Source organism: Melanotaenia boesemani, chromosome 24, assembly GCF_017639745.1.
Source record: "Melanotaenia boesemani isolate fMelBoe1 chromosome 24, fMelBoe1.pri, whole genome shotgun sequence".
In the NCBI taxonomy this organism is placed as follows: Eukaryota; Metazoa; Chordata; class Actinopteri; order Atheriniformes; family Melanotaeniidae; genus Melanotaenia; species Melanotaenia boesemani.
In genome coordinates this window covers 597,889-620,354 of record NC_055705.1, presented here as the reverse complement: position 1 = coordinate 620,354, position 22,466 = coordinate 597,889, and the positions used below count along the sequence as shown (strand labels likewise).

The window sequence follows — 22,466 nt, the reverse complement described above, 5'->3', positions numbered from 1 at the left end:
ACAGATTCACTGTTACTGTGGATGAAGAGTGAACATTCATATGAAGATTACTGATAATAATATCAGATTATATTTATATAAGTGGTGTATTTCTGCTGAGGGGCTAACGCCTGTCCTGGCTGTGATGAAGGTCAGGAGGCTGAAACAGGCCGTCTCCAACGAGAGAAAAGTGATCTGTCATATGAAACTAGTTCTGTCAAGTGCAGCCTTATCTATTAGACTTTAAACTGTGCTGACAGGATAATGCACTGGCTGCTGCTGCTGAGACAACGACGTCCCTGGTGAGTCTAGAAGCCTCCAGAATCACTGCAGCCATGGTGAGAAGGACTCCTTACCCCTGATAAAGACCTCAATGCAGCTGTTCGCTGTGACAGGGAGCGAAAAGTTGAATTCACTCATGAGAGCTTCCCAGTTTAACCACAGTTTGGTTCATTGGCCTCTGAGAACTATCGGCCTGCTGAGTATTAGCTTGTTTAGGGAAAAGCTTTGGTTGTACTGTTACTAGCCGGATCGTTCCTGCAGACTTTATGTGATGTCCATAAAAGTTATGAACAGAATCAGTGACAGAGGACAGCCTTGGCGGAGTCCAACCCGCACTGGAAATGATTCTGATTTACTGCCGGCAATGCAGACCAAGCTCTGACACCGGTCGTACAGGGACCGGACAGCTCTTACAAGCGAGTCCGGCACTCCATACTCCCGGAGTACCCCCCACAGGAGTGCTGGTGCTGGCTCGCCTATCTCTGGGGCTGAGGTCGCTGAGGTGGTTGAAAATCTCCTTGGTGGCAAGGCCCCGGGGGTGGATGAGGTCCGCCCAGAGTTCCTTAAGGCTCTGGATGCTGTAGGGCTGTCTTGGTTGACACGCCTCTGCAGCATCGCGTGGACATCGGGGACAGTCCCCCTGGACTGGCAGACTGGGGTGGTGGTCCCCCTCTTCAAAAAGGGGGACCGGAGGGCGTGCTCCAACTACAGGGGGATCACACTCCTCAGCCTCCCCGGTAAGGTCTATTCAGGGGTGCTGCAGAGGAGGGTCCGTCGGATAGTCGAACCTCGAATTGAGGAGGAGCAGTGTGGTTTTCGTCCCGGTCGTGGAACAGTGGACCAGCTCTACACCCTCTTTGGAGTCTTTGAGGGGGCATGGGAGTTTGCCCAACCAATCTACATGTCCCCGGAGTCCCCGGGGAACACGGTTAATGTGTTGACTGGTTTTATTATGCTTGTTTAGCTTGTGTTTAGTTCCTGGCTTCTGGTCAATCCCCTGTTTATGCCCGTTAGTTCTGCTTCCTGCTCTGCATTAACTCATGATTTCCCTCCCAACACAAGCTCCTGCTTTTCCTTCGTACAATGCATCATCATGAACGGTTCCTCAGCTCTGTGGCTGCCGGTTAGGTTCAGGTTTCTCGCTTACTTGTAGCTTACGAATGACCCGCCTCTGCAGACCTCTACTTTTCTTGTCTTTTTCTTCAGTAATTCTTGAGTCTAGGACTGTTTGGTGTAAATGCATCCTAAAGCTATGTTAACACAAACCTGGGTAGATCTTTCCTCCAGAATATTCATGTCCTCACATGGCAGCGTTTCCATGGAAACACAGACTGGATTGAAACGCAGTCAAGTGCCCAGCCAAGTGGTGGCAATCTAGCCCCGCCTCTTAATCCACAGTGGCCAATCAGAGTGGCTGTTTCTGGTAACTGTGTTGTGGCGTGTTGCTCGGCGTGTCCTCGGGGACAGTCAGCTGCTAACTACATATTTAAATCTAATTCAACAGCAGCACCGCCTGGCTACGGCTACGTCTCGCCATGGCAGCACTGAAATCTTCAGCCTGGAGGACGTTTTCCTAAAATTTAGCTTTCGGTGCCGTAAAACAAGACATTACAGAAATCTGCATTTGTCAAAATACCCGTGTCCATATGGACAGGGCCTCAATAGTGGGGATGAAGTCGAACTTTAGGGGTCTAACAGCAACCAGTGGGCAGTTCGCTACGTCCAGCTGGTACCCTGCACAAACTACTTCTCATGCAGAACTTCACAGCCGGCCTTCACTTTGTTCTTTTCTTCTTCTATTTTTAATAAATTCTTCCATGCCTTAAAGCTTGTTCAGCATATTTCTTCACGGAGATTTAGGTTGAGCTATTTTGTTTCACTGAGCACAAAACTAAATTATTTTCCCTTTTCTTAAAAACTGAGGCCCACACATGAGCAGAGACAGTCTAAAGAAGCACCAGCACCTCACCAGCAAGCCAATGACACGCTCAGCATTTCACGTTTCCTGCTCATAGATTCCGGATTTAAGAAGATCACATTCCAGTTCATCCACCTTCACACAAGTCGAACCTGTAAGAGTCGACAAGATGTTTATCACGGCCAGCTGCTGAGTAAACATGGCACACGGCCGACAACGGCTCACAAACACGTCTTTATTTACAGGGATGGTGAGAGTCATTAAGCACAGCCGTCAGTCAGCTGGTGGAGGAGATGACGGAGAAGCTGCTTGATCATTGGCCCACAGATTTCCTCAGAAAGCTGTGATTGGTTGATGATGTGTGTAAAAGTTGGTGTGAGGCAGTGAAGGTGTTTGTGTGTGTTGGCAGGGATGACAGACAGAGAAACAACCGACCAGCTGGCTGGAAATCACCTCAATCTGCTGCTTGGGTTGGCTCAAGCACACACACACACACACACACACAATGCTAAATTACACAGGCTAAATACTTAATTAAATTCCGTCTTTCCCACATATCAAACATACAGAGCAGCGATTGAAAGTGTGTGTGAAGCAGAGACGGTTGGAGTAAAAACCAGAAGTGGACCGGACCACGTTCTGTACTCTCCTCACAGGAGGAAATCATTGGCAGGTCGTTAAAAGAATTTATTACAATTCTCGATATCGTCTTAATTAAACTCCACTTCTGGCCGTGCGGGACGGTGGAACGGGGCCATTAGCAGTCGGCTCTGTGGAGGACATGTCCAGGGATGGACACGTCCAAGCTCCTGTCTTTCCTAGGCTGAATGTGTGTGTGTTCATTCATGTCTTTGTGACCTCATTAAAGCCACTTCTGGCATAATTACTGACCTTGTTGGAACCAGTGGTCCTTTTGGCGACCAGAGCCTGGTCCTAATGAGGCAGAAAATCCTTTCTGGGGTTCCAGTTAGGGGTGTGTGTGTGTGTGTGTGTGTGTGTGTGGGGGGGATGTAAAGCTTACACTTACTATCCCTCATTAAAGGATTGTTTATTTCCAAGCCCAATTCTAAATAAGTTGGGCAAAATGAAAATAAAAACAGAAAACAATGATCTATAAATCTCATCAACTCATCTTTTATCCCCAGCAGCAGAAAACCACCTCAGATGAAACGGAGACGTTTCACCGAGAGATGAAAATATGAGTTGATAGTGAATCTGATGGAAAAAGTTGGAACAGGAGCAACAAAAGGCTGGAAAAGTACCTGGTACAAACCAGAAACACCTGGAGGAGCATTGGACAACTAACCAGGTTACCTGGCAACAGGTCAGTAACATGACTGGTATAAAAGGAGCATTTCAGAGAGGCAGAGTCTCTCTGATGGAAAGATGGACAGAGCTTCACCAATCTGAGACAAACTGGATCTAAAACTGGAACAATTTCAGAAAAATGTCAAATTCAAAGACTTTGAAGATCTCATCATTTACAGTGTATAATGTTTTCAAACGATTCAGAGAATCAGGAGGAATCTCTGTGTGCAGGGGACAAGGATGCTGGTGATCTTCTGCATTAAAAGCAGACATGATTCTCTACTGGAAACCACTGCATGGACTCAGGAAGACTTCCAGAAACCACTGTCTGTGAACACAGTTCACCCTGAAACCCACAAATGCAGGTTAAAGCTCCATCATGCAGAGAAGAAGCCAGATGTGAACAGGATCCAGAACCAGCTTCTTCCATCCTCTCTGGACCAAAGCTCATTTAAAATGGTCTGAGGCAAAGTGGAAACCTGGATGAAGATGTGAACTAGTTTGTGGAAAGCATGGAAGGCGTCCTGCAGACCAGTGGTGGCTTGTTACTACGGGGCGCTGCCCCATCAAAGCTTCTACTTCCCCCATTAAACATAAATTAATTAAAATGTGCAAAGTTATTATGAAATTCAAACTTTGTATTCACACAGGGAGCCTGGTTGTGTCTGGTCGGTAATCTGCTAACAGTGAGAACTGGGTGTTAAATTACTTCCTGTATAAATACTCCAGAGGCGAAGGCGCCGGCCAGACGGGTGCATACGTGAGGCTGCTCTGTCATTGGCTGGGTCAAGCTGCTTCCCTGACCAATCAGCCTTGTTTTGGTTTCTTTCTTTATCCAATGTGACTGATAAAAGCCTGTCATCCCAGCCAGCGAAAATGTCAAAGTGCAGCGCAGATGAAGAGTGACAAATCAATGCGAAGGGACAAACCTGAGGAGAAAATCAAAGGAAATTCAATCATTTCTTTAAAAGAAAACCATTTCACATGGCGTTGTCTTGAAGGACAAAAGAGGATAAAGGAGCTTGGTCCCGACCAACCGGCTTTAAAAACACAACACAAAGTTCCACCCGTGGAACCACGAGCAGCTCCAGCCTGACGTACACAAGAACAGGTTGTATTTCTGACTGTAATATGATTATTATTTGTTTTCTAAATTCTCTTTGCTCTTCACAGAAACTCTTTCCATACCTTCAGTGGTCAAAGCTGTGGTCCTCGGCCTGCAAGGAGGCGCAACTGTCTGGTAAAGCTTGTGAAACACGCTCAGTTTGTATTTCCATGATAAATTAACTTCCTAACAGACCTGATTAAATGTAAAGCACATAATGGGAGAAGACGGAGTTTGACGTGTCTGACTGAGATGACTGGTCTGTGTCAAGCTGTTATCAGCCTCATTGTTTCCTCTGGTGATGCGTCACCAGCTTTTCAGCTCGGCCCTTATGTCTCTGCATGACATGACAAGATGCCACAGGCAAACATTCAGCTGCAACTCTAATCATAAAAGGCTTAAACTGGGTTTGTTAGACAGAATAACTCAAACTAGGGGAAGACTGATGTGCATGGAGGCAGAAAGCCCAGCACTCGTAGGACTCTCTGCATCCATGTGGCAGATCCAGCTGTGATCAGGCTGACGGGGAGGTTTTGGGGAGACATTTTGGGTTGCCAAGGACCTCAGTGTCTTCTGTATTATATCTCAGCTACTGTTGCTATGGTTTCTGTACTGTTGAGGTGCCAGCGACGATAAATGAATCCATGTTTCCCGCAGAGAGTAATCCCGCACAGGGTGGAGTCATTAGCTCAACAAGTACTGCTCAGATGACACGTAATCCCACAGAAAGGTGCTCGGTTGCAGAACCAAATTCGAGACACACTAAAACACACATCTTCCCTCCACAAGCTTGAAGGAGTCACATCTTTTCATTCTTCAGTGTGTGAGTGGCTTAGTTCGTCCTCCATGAGTGACCTTCTATTCCAGTCAGAGCTACACGTTCAGTTTTCCAGCTTTCCAGTGATAACTGCTATGGAAACATCTGGAAGCCTTGCTCTGAGAATCCCTCCACAAACCTTTGCACTGCTTTGCTGTTATCAGTGAATCACAACATGACATCTGTTTATTATTTCATGCATCTGGAGGAAAACTGATTTGAAACTTTCATAGCTTCTTCTCTTGACTGAGCAACACGGCTTCACCAGGTTCTACGAAATATCGTCTTTGATTTAATTCTCCATCCTGAGCTGTACAAGGAGACAGTGGAGAGGAAAACCTCCATCAGGACCAGAACCAGGAAGGAAAAACTTCCATCAGGACCAGAACCAGGAAGGATAACCTCCATCAGGACCAGAAGCAGGGAGTTAAACCTCCATCAGGACCAGAACCAGGAAAGAAAACTTCCATCAGGACCAGAACCAGGAAGGAAAACCTCCATCAGGACCAGAACCAGGGAGTAAAACCTCCATCAGGACCAGAACCAGGAAGAAAAACCTCCATCAGGACCAGAACAGGGAGTAAAACCTCCATCAGGACCAGAACCAGGAAGGAAAACCTCCATCAGGACCAGAACCAGGGAGTAAAACCTCCATCAGGACCAGAACCAGGAAGGAAAACCTCCATCAGGACCAGAACCAGGGAGTAAAACCTTCATCAGAACTGCATTTAGACCTGACCCACTGCAGCAATCCCAGTTCATAGACTGCCCCCACTGGCTTGTACACAGCACTAGGCATGATGGCTGCTTCCCTTTATCCGCCTTTCTTCTTACTCTGATGCTCCATCACTCTGGACCAGGGTAGACCTGGACTCATCAGACCACTTGACCTTCTTCCACGGCTCCAGAGTCTAGTCTTTATGCTCCCTAGAAACCTGAAGCCTCACTGGTTAGTGGTTTTCTTCTGGCTCCACAGCTGTTCAGTCCCTTGTCCCTTGAAATGTTCTAACTTTCACTATTAAACATGGTCCTGAGTTCTACTGCTGTTTTTCTTCTATCTGGTTCCACCAAACGCTGAATCACCATCATTCAGGATGTTTTTCTGGTTTCTTCCTGGAAGACGATGGTTCCCACCATCCTTCCAGTTTTAATGATGGTTGGACAGTTCTGAACCCAGTTCTAGTAGTTTCTGCTTCTCCTGCTTGATGCCGATGATCTGACCCTTCTGGACTAGACTAGCATATTTTCAGGATGTGTCTTTCTACACGGTTGTTTCAGGATGAGAAGCTACTCGTTTCGGGTTAAGTAGCGTGTGAAACATCATCACCCTGCAGTAATTATCCAGTGGAATTCTCTTTATTTACTCCTCGTCTTCTTAGTGGCTCAGACTGGAGAGATCTCCAGATTTCCTGCTTACCCAGCTCACTTCATAAATAAACATCTCACACTCTCCATTGTCTCCTTGGCATTACACTTGCTGCTCTGGCTGTGACAAATTATTTTAATATTTCCTACACTGAGACAGAGAGCATTTATCCAGACGCTTAGAGGAGGCTTTTAGAGTTTTTCTTGTGCATTTACTGCTCTGAAAACAGGTTGTTTGGTTAATATGATACCAGATAGGACACCCTGGGACTATGTGGAAGGTTGGAAGCACAATCCCAGCAGGATTCAGGATTCAAAATACCCTTGGGCAAAACAACACTATGGTTATTAGTGTGATAACAGAGGGCAAAGTGATGCATAAATAATGCAACATACATAATAAAAAGACCTATTAGGTGGTGTATTGATGAATTAGAAACCGGTCTAAGAGGTCAAAAGGGCTATGTAGGTGCAATCAATTTATCTTTTATTAAAGACATTCTGACGATAGCGGAGGAGAATGTGACGGATAATTCAGCCCTGGGTTTTGTTTACTTATATTCATTCAAACAGCAGCCCATTTCCAGGTCAGGACATAATTACATTGTCTGATATTCACCTGATATCCTCAGGCCTCCTCTGTATGAAATGACTGGGAAACCAACTCTCCATCAATTCAATTCAACGGGCCTGAAGTAATCAGTTTTTAATTAGTGAGGGCTTACATATTTCTATCATTTCTTCGATTCACTTATAAAAGAAATATTAGGTAAATTAGCCATCGTTTGATTTCAAGGCCTATTTTATATCATTACCGGCCATCCAATCAAAACAAGCCTCCTTCACACCTTTTACAAGGACTCATGACAGCCCATAATAACTGCATCTTTGCACAACTAGAGGGTAATAAGAGCCATATGAGCACTTTAAGGGTAAACATCAATCTCAAATGTTTCTTTTTAGCTTTTAGTTGCTAATGTCAGGCTGTTGCTTCTGGATTATATTTTATACATGTTACAAGTTGGTTTAGGTTATTAAATCTAGGAATTAAAATTGCTTGGTTAAACTAAAGAAAGATCCTAAATAAGGATAAAATACTTGCTGGAGACCTTAATGGTAGCTATGGCAATAAGATGTCAGTGGATACAATCCACTGCAGCTGTTAGCTCATGGGGCTGTAGCTGGATGCACCACGGAAAGAAGCCAGTCAGGAGGATGCCATAGCGAGTGGGGCAGGAAAAGCCTCGTTATTGTCAAGCTGACACAATTTCCCAAGGTCTTAATAAAATGTCTAGAACAGGGATACTCAGTCCTGGTCCTCGAGGGCCAGAGTCCTGCATCCTCCATTTCGGAAAAGAGACAGGACGAAGACGATGCCGGATTAGCCGACGTTAGGGGAGATCTCGGAGACGAGACAGGACGAAGACAATGCCGAATTAGCCGTCGTTAGGGGAGATCTCGGAGAAGAGACAGGGCGAAGACGATGCCGAATTAGCCGTCGTTAGGGGAGATCTCGGAAAAGAGACAGGACGAAGACGATGCCGGATTAGCCGTCGTTAGGGGAGATCCAGAGAAGAGACAGGACGAAGACGATGCCCGATTAGCCGTCATTAGGGGAGATCTCCTGGAGAAGAGATGGGACGAAGACGATGCCGGATTAGCCGTCGTTAGGAGAGATCTCGGAAAAGAGACAGGACGAAGACGATGCCGGATTAGCCGTCGTTAGGGGAGATCCAGAGAAGAGACAGGACGAAGACGATGCCGGATTAGCCGTCATTAGGGGAGATCTCCTGGAGAAGAGATGGGACGAAGACGATGCCGGATTAGCCGTCATTAGGGGAAATCTCAGAAAACAGACGGGATGAAGACGATGCCAAAGACAATGCCGGATTAGCCGTCATTAAGCGAAATCTCGGAGAAGAGACGGAGCGAAGATGATGCCAGATTAACCGTTGTTAGGCAAGATCTCGAAGAAGAGATGGGACAAAGACAGCGTTGGATTAGCTGTCGTTAGGGGAGATCTCGGAGAAGAGACAGGACAAAGACGATGCTGGATTAGTCGTCATTTGGGGGTATCTAGGAGAAGAGACGAGAAGAAGACGACACCGGATTAGCCGTCATTAGAGGAAATCTCAGAAAACAGACAGGATGAAGACGATGCCGAAGACAATGCCGGATTAGCCGTCGTTAAGCAAAATCTCGGAGAAGAGACGGAACGAAGATGATGCCGGATTAACCATTGTTAGGGAAGATCTCGAAGAAGAGATGGGACAAAGACGGCATTGGATTAGCCGTTGTTAGGGGAGATCTCGGAGAAGAGACAGGACAAAGACGATGCCGAAGACAATGGTGGATTAGCCGTCGTTAAGGCAGATCTTGGAGAAGGGATGGGACAAAGACAGCTCCGGATTAGCCGTTGTTAGGGGAGATCTCGGAGAAAAGACGGGAAGAAGACGGCGTTGGATTAGCCGTCACTAGGGGAGATCTCGGAGAAGAGACAGGACGAAGACAATGCTGGATTAGCCGTCGCTAGGGGAGATCTCGGAGAAAAGACAGGACGAAGACGATGCCGGATTAGCCATCATTAGGGGAGATCTTGGAAAAGAGACAGGACGAAGACGATGCCGGATTAGCCATCGTTAGGGGAGATCTTGGAAAAGAGACAGGACGAAGACGATGCCGGATTAGCCGATGTTAGGGGAGATCTCGGAGAAGAGACAGGACGAAGACGATGCCGGATTAGCCGTCGTTAGGGGAGATCTCGGAAAAGAAACAGGACGAAGACGATGCCGGATTAGCCGTCGTTAGGGGAGATCTCGGAGAAGAGACAGGACGAAGACGATGCCGGATTAGCCGTCGTTAGGGGAGATCTCGGAAAAAAGACAGGACGAAGACGATGCTGGATGCTCATTCATTTTAGGGTGTACATGATTCTCTGCAGCCTGCCTGAAGTGGTGTTTCTTTTTTCATCAGGGTGAAGTAGATGATGTCCAGGTTTTTAAACCAGTGTTTAAGAATCGGTCATTCTTTTTTTCAACCAGTGTGGGCTAAAAAAAGGAAACCAAGTAAAATCCAAACTCTGAAGGGATCCATTTAAGAATAATAATCAAGATAAAAATTTGTGAAATGGCTGACATGCAGATGAAAGAGCATGGGATGAGAGACTCGGGGAGAGAAGGTGGGAGGGCTGGGAGGAATGGGACATTGCTCTGATTGCAGTTAATTGCTGTTCACAGCCAGGGCAGGTCTAATCACTATGAGGCTGTGTATATGTGTGTGTGCATGTGCAGTCTATGCTAATGCTTCCCCAGCCTCTGGATGCTGCCCTGAGCTCAGTAGAGCGGCTGCTCACTCATACTTAGCCTTGGTTTATAATTAGGAAGCAGATTATATTCCACAACCTCCGCTGCACCTTCCGCACCTCCAAATCCGAAAGGGACTCTTTTTCAACTTACATAAGACTGAGAGAAGAGGCAGGAAGATAAGTCTCATTCTTCTCTTTTATTCCATGCATTCATGTGGTCTCTTTGCCCTCTAAGGAAATGATGGTTCAGTTACTTGAAAAATTGGCCTAATTTCCCCTTTCCCCCGTAATTTTCCGTTCATTCCTAACATAATCATAATCAAATTTTACATCAGAGGTAATAAACTGCAGGGTCATGTGAACACAGAAACATTACAGAAACATTAAAAAGAGAGCTGAGAGAGAAGCAAATAACCCCCAAATAGTCCCAAAGCCACTGAAAACAAAGCCCAGCTAATATGACTTAATATGACTAGGAGGTGTTGCATCATCATCAACTCCAAGGATCAAACTCTATTAACTGTTTCTTAATGTGGAAGACAAAGTCAGTAGCTTCAACCAAACCAGTTAACAGGAACAAAAGAGGAAATAAAAAGCACTGACTTACTGCCACCATAATGTAACTATGATAGGCCCAGCCTTATGCTCTCCACCCACTCTGCATCAATTGTAACTGCAAACAGGTTGTAATCATATCGAAACCAGCCACAAATGTGAAGATCGGCATGGTAAACCAGTTTTAGGAAGACATCTCTGTTCTGTTTGGCAAACATTCTTATGGCTGCAAATGTGCAACATTTCGGATAGTTTCATCCTATCGGTCCTCACTAGATAGATTTTCTTCGGTAAACTCCATTAAGTGCAGATTAGGGAGCTTTATAAAAACCTGCTGATGTAAAAACATCTGCTTTTGAGAACTAAAAAGGTAATGATGCTTCCACCGCTGTTACCTGAGGCCAAAGCTGGATTCAGACTTGTGCGGGGTTGGATGCGATGTTATCGCACCCCTGCTATGCAGCAGGAAGTTCATACTGGAAGTTCTCCAGTGTGACTGGTCAGTTTGTGATGACGTGTTTCCAGATTTCTGGATCTTCTTGCTCAATTTGAGTGGTTGGGATTGGCTCGGGTTTCCCTGGCTGGGTGGTCCACAGCAGCTGTCAGCCACTTGCTGGGTTCTACAGCTGGGAAACAGTCCCAGTATAGCTGGACAGGACCAAGTGGATGAGTAGCCAATCCATTAAATACCTCTGGCTGCTGTCCATTGTTTGACTCGATCCAGGTGAACGGCAGCTACCAGCTAGAAACTGCTAGTCCCTGGACACAGGCCTAGTGAATGAGAGGCTGATGGTAGCAGGGCCTGGATGTAACCTGGTGCAGTAGACTGCTCGCCCACATACTTTCCTGACCAGGTGGATTTCAGTTAGTGCCTGCTAACTTAGCAGGACCCAGTCCTGGTGGAAAACTGCTAACATCTACTAGCTGGGCCTGGGAAGTGGCTACCGGCCGCTAGTGTTCCTGGCTGTCTTCTTGTGGTTTGTGCTAGCTTCTTATTTCACCCATCTGTTATAGCTCTCATCCAGCAGTAGTCAGGAGTCCTTTGCTCTAGTATAAAATTTTAATATGGTTGTGGTAGATAACATGTATGTTCCAGCTGAGGTAAGAGCTTGGAGAACTTAACCATACAAGGCAATCCAGCAACTCTATATGCTGCTAAAGAGTCTTGCTAACGAGCTCAAGACAACTGGATAAACCATGTTTCTTCTGCATAAAAATACTAAAACATGTGCAGATCGTCTTTCTACTATCTGTGGGTGATGATGTCTTTGGACATTTATTCCAGTTTGTAGAATTTTGACAATTTGGTCTTGAAAATGGTCTCTGAGACTCTGAATGACACTAGGAGAGGGCTGGAAGTGAACCAAAGTGATGAAGAAATTTCAAAGAAATGAGAGATGTTAAGCAGTTCGCTGTAGTCCAGTGGAGCAGCTTTAGGATGTGGTGGAACGGGAGATTCTCATCATGGACATACAGCAACTGTGTGATGCTGTCATGTCAATATGCAGCAAAACATCTGAAGAATGTCTCCAAGTCCTTATTGAGTCTGTCACAACAAGAATTAAGACAGTTCTGAAGGTACAAAGGAGGCAAGCAGCAATAGCAGACAGAATAAATCAGAAGCGAGAGGAGCAGAAGAAGTGAGAGCAAACATAAGAAAAGGAATGCAAATAGTAGAGAGCAAAGGCCTGATTAAAAGCAGCCACCTGTAACTGAATCAGAGCAGAAGCGTAGAAAAGTCTGGATGGGCTGGTTTGAGTCTGGCTCTAAGCCTTTAAGGCCCTCCCAAGAAAAAATGGGGAGAAATGTCTATTTTTTAATCTGAAGTCTTTATTTGGCTCTTTAACAAAATGTAAAATAATAACTGGCAAAAATAATTGTAGTGTATTTATCATTTATTACCGTGTAATAAGTCTAGATTATTGTAGTGCATTACTTCTGCCACCAGGGGGCAGAAGAAAAGTACCAGACTGTGTAAAACTGGATTTCTTACCACAAAATGATGCGAAAGGTATGTACTGAATATGACATAAGTGGCATTATAGGGTTAAAGTGGGGTTGCTGGTGGGAGTGTTGGGGTGCCCCTCTGGTTTAAAGTTTGGGGAAACATTTTTATTATATGTATATGAGGTCCGTTTGTTGAACGATAAAAATTACAGTAAAGTTAAATTTAGCTGAGTTTATTTAAATCCTGCTTTTGTTTTTTATGATTGATAACAAAGAATGTAACATTTACACATTTTAGAGATTTAAAAACATCCATATACAGACACAGTGTAACAGGATGGAGCCAAAAAACATCTAAATGTCAGTTACAGGCCGTTGTGGCCCGACGAGACAGACGGCCTCTTAGACCCACATTCACTCCTTCAGGAGATAAATGCTTTAATCAAAAGTGTGTCTGGTTGTTTTTTCCGTCTGCGTGAACGCCGGCTGTTCAGATGATCAGTGACTGATGAGAATGTGGAATCTGATCAGCCGGAGCCATGTTGGTGAGGATCAGCGCTGCAGCCGTATGTGTGCATCATGGTGGTTGGTATTTAACAGAAAGAACCACATCTTGTTGTGTGCTTTCTGCTTTCTGATTTATTTTGTGTTCATTCCAGATTCTTATCACTGATCGTTCTAAGTTAGCTCAACTTCTTAAACCACACGTTAACATGTAAATCCTGATCCCAGTAAACGGCCCCGACCCCAGCGACAAATCCCAGTCAAAGCTCACACATTATGTGGGAGGGGGCTCCTCAGGGATCCTTATATCAGTCCTCCCCACCGTCCCCCCCAGCTTCTTTCTGGTCTGTAATGACCTAAAAACTCCATGTGGGTCAGACCACACGGTGACCCCTCCTCTCCTCACCAGCAGTCTTCCTGCTTTGTGTTTGCTTCACCCCCAGCCTGCCTTCTTTCACACAGAGCCAGACTCACATCTTCCAAGAACTGGTGGATGGGTTCCCACGCTTCCTGATCACCAGCCATTCACACGTCTCCGAGGACGAGCGGTCAGCAGCTGTCTGTGCTGCCATCTTCTGTCTGTCAGCGTCACTTTAGATTCCTCCCCCAGTTATTCCACCTCAGTTTCAGCCTTTTCCTCTTATTTCTGATGGTACGCATCTCATCCAGACTGCGTTTTATTTTTCATTCATTGATTTTCCTGGTCGAATTTAATCCAGTATAGTTTCTAAATGAAAAACTAGCCTGGGGTAATCCAAAAAGATGAGTTTAAGTACATGTTAATGCTTTTATGTCCAATGAACCTATTTAACCAGCTGATCTGCGCAGACAGAAGAGAAAAGTCAGAAAAGGAACAAAGATTAATAAATAAATTAGCATAAATAAAGTAAATCAAGAGAAGGGGAAGCAGGAAAGTACAGGGAACATGAGACAATGTAGGGATTAAATTGTGGGCTGATTGAAACACTGTCGTGTTCCTGGAAGCTGCTGCTGTCAGTTCATTCTTATGGATTTAATGATGAAAAACAAACAGAAATGCCCTATAAACCTAGCACAAGGGAAGTCTCGTTAAATGGAGCCACATTTGGAAGAGAAAAGCATTTATAGGCTGATGTGCTGGTTGCTGCCACAGAAATATGCCTCAAACCCATAAACCCGCTATGTTAAATAAAAACGATGTACAGGTGAGTTCAGCCATCTTTGCTGTATGGGCTTTAGACATACGAGCAGGTTGAAGCATCGCACTACGTTCTCTTCATACCACTGATAGCTTGTTGCTGCTGGAGCAGAAACAACGTTGTGGGTTCAACACACGGGAGGTGACCGAACGCGCATCACGTTTCTCCAAGCAACGTGATCGGCTGCTGGAGGGAATTTGGACCTTTTCCAAGCAGTCGGTGACAGACGAGGCCTGAAGGATGAAGAGCCAGAAGGTTTTGCTCGAATTGACAGAAATCTGCTGTTGACTCTATTAAAAAAAGACAACACTGGGCTCATCCGATTTTACAAACAAGGAAACTTGGTGAACGTCATCATTTCAGACGGATCCGGATCAATCCAGGACCTACGGTTTCTTTCATCTTTGCGTGGAACGTTGTAAAGTCTGGGAACGGCAGACGCAGCTAGACCTGATCCTCCATGATGCCGTGGTTGCAGATGGCGCCGTCCAGCCTGCTCATTGGTCAGGCAGTGAAACCCTTGCGGGTTGCTTGTAGCACCAGGTGACAGCAACAAAAATGGAACATTTTTCTGTTTCCTTGTGTCGCGTCAAAGCCTCCACGTGCACGTCTACGCGAACGAGCGCAACATTTCAAATGCTGGAAAGTCGCCGGCCACCTGGCTGGAGGAGGGCAGCCGTTTTCTCCAAAGAAACGACGTCGCCCGTGTGTCCAGCCACCAGGTTGGCCTTTAACCAGAGAAGAAAGTTTCCTTCTGACGTAATTCCAGCCTATCGGGGTTCAGATGGGCGGGAATGAGCGGAGATCCAGGTCTGTGCTCATGCTGCAGACCAGCTCCACCCCTGCTGAAACCATACTGGTTTTATGTTTCAAAAGTCAGATTCTCACCATAAATAAGTCCTGTCATCCCATAAAGCCTAAGCCAAAATAATAGCTTATATTCTTTTTTTTCTTAAAATAGGAAAATGTGGACAAATTTGTGGCAAACAATGACGAATCAACCAGAGATATTTCAATAACCAAGAACACGAGAACAAAATATGTATAGAGCACATGGTGGTCTAGGTGTGACCAGGTAATGGTCCAGTAATGGTAATAACCAATGGCGGCTGTACGTCTCACCCTGAACACAGAGTTGTTCTACTGAAGCAGCATCCGGCTCATTGAAAGCTCACCTGAAGTAGTTTTCCTGGTTTAAAACACCCCACAGTAGCAGAGGGGCTGGTTTAACTGTAGGTAACGAAGAAGCAGCCAGTAAACTGAAGACCATTTCGTGGCACATTTCTTTGCATTGGGGCGGTAGCGGGATCGGGGGGGCTTCACATTATTGCTGTTGATGAGACGAGGATCCTGGAGAAAAAGTCGGGGAACCTGTGGTTTAAGGGAAACGAAGCCAAGTCAATAAAAGCAGTGTGAGGAGCTGTGTTATGCTGCTCTCCATGTTTACCGTCAGAGACTATTTAGAGACCCTTCCAAGGTTTTTCTGGGAGCACTGTTTTACATTTTACACGTGGCTCCTCCGGGTATGTTTGTCCACACTAGAACTCGAACCTGCCTGTCGGTTCCAGTCAGCGTTGTTATGTAGAGTCGTGTGTCCAGGCGACATAGGACTGAGGCGAGCAGTCGGCTTGCTGCTCAGACCGGAAATCCAACTAAACATAGGACCAAGTCAAAAAAGAAACTTTGTGTTTCTACAGACAAAAACTGGGAAAGGTCCAAACTGACGGATCCAACCCTAAAGGGCGGAGCTTGACACACTGCAGTCTACTGATTGGTGGAAGCATCACTTCCTGTGTGACTCAGCCATGAGAAGGAAGCAGGAGCAGCTCCATGTTTAAATGTCCACCATCCTCCTCCGTAGTTCCGGTTCCCTCCTTCTTTGTTTTAATTCATGGAAGGTGTCTCGCCGCTATGACATCACGCTGTTAAGCAACTATACTATCCAGCCCATGGTACGGTTGCTATGGAGACAACAGAGGTCAGGGTTCACTGAACCTGAGCCAGACCTGGTGATGGAAACTGACTAAACACAGCAAACAGCTGAGGACAAACATGACGAGCAGGAAGTCAACAGAAAAGACTTGAGATGCGAAGCGAAGCTAACAGAACCTGACAGGGACACTGGGAGGTCCCGTTCAGCCACAACGGGCCCCTGAGCACGGCCCTTCACCCCTACCGGGTGCAGCAACAAGGCAGCCCACTGCTCTCCTACGCAGTTAGAGAAGAGTAAATAAAGTAAAAACTAGAAGCACTCAGCTCTGCCGAGCCAGAAGCCCTAATCTCTCCATACTAAAGAATCCGTTAACAAATTCCTGGATCCAGGCTGTGATCCAGACGAGCGCAGACATGACCTCCACCTCTACGGACGCAAGGAGCTAATATTCTCCATGAAATAGTCAAATGTCTCCGTTTCTACATCTGATATGTTGTTTATCTTCTCCTGCACATAAAATATGGGCTGATGGGATTTATAAATCATTGGACCCAACTCTTTGGACTTCAGCTTGAACAATAAACCTGAACTCACTTCTAATTTGTGATCTTTTTCTGCACGGTAACAAACGTGTTTATCAAACAGCGAGGACAGCGGTACGAACTTAGACGGCTGGATGCAGCTGCAGACAGACAGGGAAACAAGCTGGGTGGGAAAACATGGCAGACAGGGAAACAAGCTGGGTGGGAAAACATGGCAGACAGGGAAAAACAGAAGGAGCCTTTGGAACGGAAGTCTCCCGATAGGCAGCAAATAAAACCAAAGGTGGTGCAAACATGGAGGAAAATGCAGAGCTGATAAAAATGGAGAAAAAATTACAGAAGACAGGAAGACTGGAGGCAACGCAGTCATCTGACACCACCCCTCGACCTCCGTCAGGCCAGCTGAATGCTATTTCCAGCATGAGGTGACCCACCAGCTGTACTGGGGGGGGGGGGGTAGGGGGGGGTTGACATGGCTCCAGAGACAAGTAAAAGTCTGAGGAGCGAACAGGCCTCGATTTATTCCGTATTTACCACTCCACCCAGAACACCTCCACCCACCACGAAGCATTTCAGGTTGAAGCTAAGAAACAGCACAAACATCTCCACCCAGAACATCTCCACCCACCACGAAGCACTTTAGGTTGAATCTAAGAAACAGCACAAACATCTCCACCCAGAACATCTCCGCCCACCATGAAGCACTTCAGGTTAAATCTAAGAAACAGCACAAGCATCTCCACCCAGAACACCTGCACTCACCATGAAGCACTTCAGGTTAAATCTAAGAAACAGCACAAACATCTCCACCCAGAACACCTCCGCCCACCATGAAGCACTTCAGGTTGAATGTAACAGGTTATTTCAGGGGTCACAAACAGCACAAACACCTCCACCAGGAACGCCTCCACCGTGAACGCCTCCACCCTGAAAACCTGCACCCTGAACACCTCCAGCCTGAATGCCTCCACCCTGAACACCTCCATCCTGACTGCCTCCACCCTGAACACCTCCACCCAGAACAGCCCCACCCTGAAAGCCTCCACCCAGAACACCCCCAGCCTGAACACCTCCAGCCTGAAGAACTCCACCCACAATACCTCCACCCAGAACAGTTTTACCCTGAACAGCTCCAGCCTGAACACCTCCACCCACAATACCTCCACCCAGAACAGTTTTACCCTGAACAGCTGCAGCCTGAACAGCTCCAACCTGAACGCCTCCACCTTGAACACCTCCAGCCTGAAAAACTCCACCCAGAACACCTCCACCCTGAACAGCTCCAGCCTAAAAAACTCCGACCTGAACAGCTCCAGCATGAACGCCTCCACCTTGAACACCTCCAGCCTGAAAACTCCACCCAGAACACCTCCACCCTGAACAGCTCTAGCCTGAATGCCTCCACCTTGAACAGCTCCAGCCTGAACGCCTCCACCTTGAACACCTCCAGCCTGAAAAACTTCACCCAGAACACCTCCACCTTGAATGCCTCCACCCAGAACACCTCCACCCTGAACATCTCCACCTTAAACAGCTCCTGCCTGAACAGCTCCACCCAGAACAGCTCCACCCTGAACAGCTCCAGCCTGAACGCCTCCACCTTGAACAGCTCCAGCCTGAACGCCTCCACCCTGAAAACCTCCAGGCTGAATGCCTCCACCCTGAACACCTCCACCCAGAACACCCCTAACCTGAACGCCTCCACCCTGAACATCTCCACCCAGAACACCTCCAGCCTGAACAGCTCCAGTCTGAAAAACTCCACCTTGAATGCTTCCAGCCTGAACGCCTCCACCTTGAATGCCTCCAGCCTGAATACCTCCACCTTGAATGCTTCCAGCCTGAACACCTCCACCTTGAATGCCTCCAGCCTGAATACCTCCACCTTGAATGCCTCCAGCCTGAACGCCTCTCCTGGCACACCGGCTTGGAAATTATTCCAGGCACGTTGAGACCCAAGCTTCTAATGATCGGCAAAGCTGATGGGTTGTGGACAGACATGTTCGTCCTGAGGGAAATATTCAATGAGGGACCAGAAAGAGATGAAAATGCTTCCAAAATAGACCAGAAAGCCTTTCCTGTTGCTGGAAGCTGGCAGAAGGAGGAAACTGGAGACATCAAAAGAAGATGAACGGCAGCAGAAAATGACGTGGTGCTCACCGCCGTCGCATCTACTGTAAGCCTGCCTGATGTTTGCTTCAAAGCCGAGGTATCCCAATAGTTCCCACAACTTCACTCTCTTTATAAATATCAAAACACACATCAAAACGCTGCTTGGCTGGTGGTTTTAGCTGGTGGTTTTGGCTGGTGGTGTTAGCTGGTGGTTTTAGCTGGTGGTTTTAGCTGGTGGTTTTAGCTGGTGGTTTTGGCTGGTGGTGTTAGCTGGTGGTTTTAGGCTGGTGGTGTTAGCTGGTGGTTTTAGTTGGTGGTTTTAGCTGGTGGTTTTAGTTGGTTGTTTTAGTTGGTGGTGTTAGCTGGTGGTTTTAGTTGGTGGTTTTAGCTGGTGGTTTTAGTTGGTGGTTTTAGTTGGTGGTTTTAGTTGGTGGTGTTAGCTGGTGGTTTTAGCTGGTGGTTTTAGTTGGTGGTTTTAGTTGGTGGTTTTAGCTGGTGGTTTTAGCTGGTGGTTTTAGCTGGTGGTGTTAGTTGGTGGTGTTAGCTGGTGGTTTTAGCTGGTGGTTTTAGCTGGTGGTTTTAGTTGGTGGTGTTAGCTGGTGGTTTTAGCTGGTGGTTTTAGCTGGTGGTTTTAGTTGGTGGTGTTAGCTGGTGGTTTTAGCTGGTGGTTTTAGCTGGTGGTTTTAGTTGGTGGTTTTAGCTGGTGGTTTTAGCTGGTGTTGTGTTTGCACATCATAAGAACGACTTCGTCCACACAATGATCCAGTTTGCTTTAGATTCCTGAATTATCCTCCTGGGTCAACCTCAGTTCCCAAAATAGTTGGGATCCTGTGTAAAATAGAAATAAAAGAGAATTCAATCATTTCTGTTCTATTCCCAGTAGAACCTAAAAAACGTACCAGCTGTTAAAACAATTTTATCATTTATATTTAACCATATAACCATAAGGTTCCATAACAAAGTGCTTTATAATCTAACATACTACTACATACGGGTTAAAGAGACATTTTACACAGTGTCACAACATCTTTGGAGTTGATGTTGTACAGAATGTTGTGGAGCATGTACCCCACGTCCATCTGAGCAGAGGCATGAATTAGGGCTGATATCCGGTAACTGATATCCGATAACTGATATCCGATAACTGATATCCGATAACTGATATCCGGTAACTGATATCCAATAACAATGCATATTGATCGATAAACGTCAATGCGATAGAAAAAAAGAGGATTAAAAGTTCAACAGAAAAACACAGATAGCCTTTTTCACTATATCCTATAATGTAGCTTAATACTACAGGTGTTACTTCCTCCCAGCCAATCACAAACGCAGATCACCAAGCCCCGCCCCTCTCAAACCACTACAGAGAGCACACTTATTGCAAAAGTTGTCGCAGTAAAGAAAGGTGCAGGAAGGAGGTGGAGGGTCACTCAGGTCCAGAGGTCCAGCAGAGGTCCAGAGGAGGGCCAGAGAAGGTTCAGAAAAAGTCCAGCAGAGGTTCAGCAGAGGTCCAGAGGAGGTCCACCAGAGGTCCAGAGGAGGTCCAGAGAAGGTCCAGAGGTCCAGCAGAGGTCCAGAAAAGGTCCAGCAGAGGTCCAGAGAAGGTCCAGATGAGTTCCAGCAGAGGTCCAGAGGAGCTCCAGCAGAGGAACATCAAACCAAAGAGAATTGATACAGCGAGTGGAAAAAAACACTTTTAAAGACTAAAAAGCAGCTTTTTGTTTTTAGCATAATTCATATTGAGATTAGTTATGTCGACATAGCATCGATGGAGGAAATAACTCAAATTTAGTTCAAATACAGCTTTCCACCTGCACTTGAACGCAGCATCAGTGACGAGCTGTGAGAGTCTCAAAACTCCACATCCAAACTGATGTGTGCACGTCAGGCGTGTGCACATACTCACCCGCGCGTCTGCCCGCGACCATTCCAGGCTTCAGTAAATACTTATTTCTGACCAGTACACTGTACTCCAGTACGCTATACTCCAGTACGCTATACTCCAGTACGCTGTACTCCAGTACACTGTACTCCAGTACGCTATACTCCAGTACGCTATACTCCAGTACGCTGTACTCCAGTACACTGTACTCCAGTACGCTATACTCCAGTACGCTATACTCCAGTACGCTGTACTCCAGTACGCTATACTCCAGTACGCTATACTCCAGTACGCTGTACTCCAGTACACTGTACTCCAGTACGCTATACTCCAGTACGCTATACTCCAGTACGCTGTACTCCAGTACGCTATACTCCAGTACGCTATACTCCAATAAGCTATACTCCAGTACGTTGTACTCCAGTACGCTGTACTCCAGTAGCAGATGATACTGCAACACAGTCCTCATAAATCATCCAAGGGTCCAGTAGCTGGACCACAACAAGTGTTTCATCCGTAAAAAACCCAGTTTAGGAGGAAATTGAAGGTTTTTAAGGGTTAAACAGCTAAGTCAAGTTTACTTTAAGGACAACCGACACATTTTACTTTTTACTTTTCATTTTAATTTCTTTGTAAAACAAAAAAAAGGATTAAAAATGATGTAATAGTGCGACATGGCATAGCTCAGCGGTAAAACTACCTCCACTCTGCTCTGACTGGAAGTTTAGTTTTACTGTGTGTGAAGCCCAGACTTACTGAACTTCTGGATTAGTCCTCGTTTTTCTGATTTTCCACAAACGTTTCATCATTTGATGCCAGAACCTGCAGCTTTGTTAAAAACCCTCAACATTTATAAAAAACATAGAGCTGAGAAAAAGACTGAGGTTCACCCGTCACACCACGCATCATCAGTTCATCATGAAGTTTATGATGATGATGATGATGATGATGATGATGTCCATAAACAGAGAAAATCAGCTGATGTGAAATTTGGGGAAGTTTGGGATGACTGGAGATGTTAGAGGTGGAGCAGAACCAACAGGTTCCATTATATTCACCAACATATGGGCCAGCAGACCTCTGGACTCGCACACACACACAGAGAGAGAGAGAGAGGGGGGGGGGGGGGCTTTGATGTCTTACCAGATCGACACTTAATGATTTCTCCAAACTCGTCCTCCACCGGCTCGTCGCAGTAATCTTCGGGACGCACTCCCTCCGCCATGATATGAGGTGTGAAAGTGAAGGAGTTACACAGACCGGGCTGGGTGGGAAAAACTAGATCCAGACCTAACCTTCAGAGGCCGAGCGCACGGAACAGCTGAGATGTGGACCGGGTGGAAGGCAGGAGGAAGAGGAGGACCTCTGGGTCTGTCACTCAGGGCAGACGCAGAGGAGCAGGTGGTGGGGGGCTGGAGCATTCCCACCTCTAAATAGTAAGTTGCTATGAGGTGGCTAGCTGACAGCCTCATAACATGGGCGGATGCCCTGCGTAAAACTCGACACCCTTCAGGTCTGCAGCAGCAGATACTCAACCTGTTTCCTCAAAGGGGTGATGATGTAGTCCAGCAGCAGCATATCCAGGTGGAGGGGGGTCGTCTGACACAAAGTCATCAACATGCTTGAGACTATAACCCAGACTAGCCCTCCCACAGGGCCGGACACAGTCTGTGTGGGGACCTGTGTATAAAAGTTGAGCTCTGCTACTGAATTCAGTTAAGTTCAATCCAAT

At 46.3% G+C, this 22,466-nt stretch overlaps 1 protein-coding gene across 2 annotated transcripts in view; it reads right to left on the bottom strand.

Moving 5' to 3' along the window:
• The window catches only part of dmd (dystrophin), a 267,266-nt gene extending 245,141 nt beyond the window's left edge, over positions 1–22,125 (bottom strand). For both annotated transcript variants that reach the window (XM_041978350.1, XM_041978351.1), the window contains exon 1: positions 21,878–22,125. In XM_041978350.1, the coding sequence (XP_041834284.1) occupies positions 21,878–21,959 (82 nt within the window). In that variant the 5' untranslated portion in view covers positions 21,960–22,125. The remainder of the gene's footprint in view (positions 1–21,877) is intronic.
• Between the last annotated feature and the right edge of the window lie 341 nt (positions 22,126–22,466).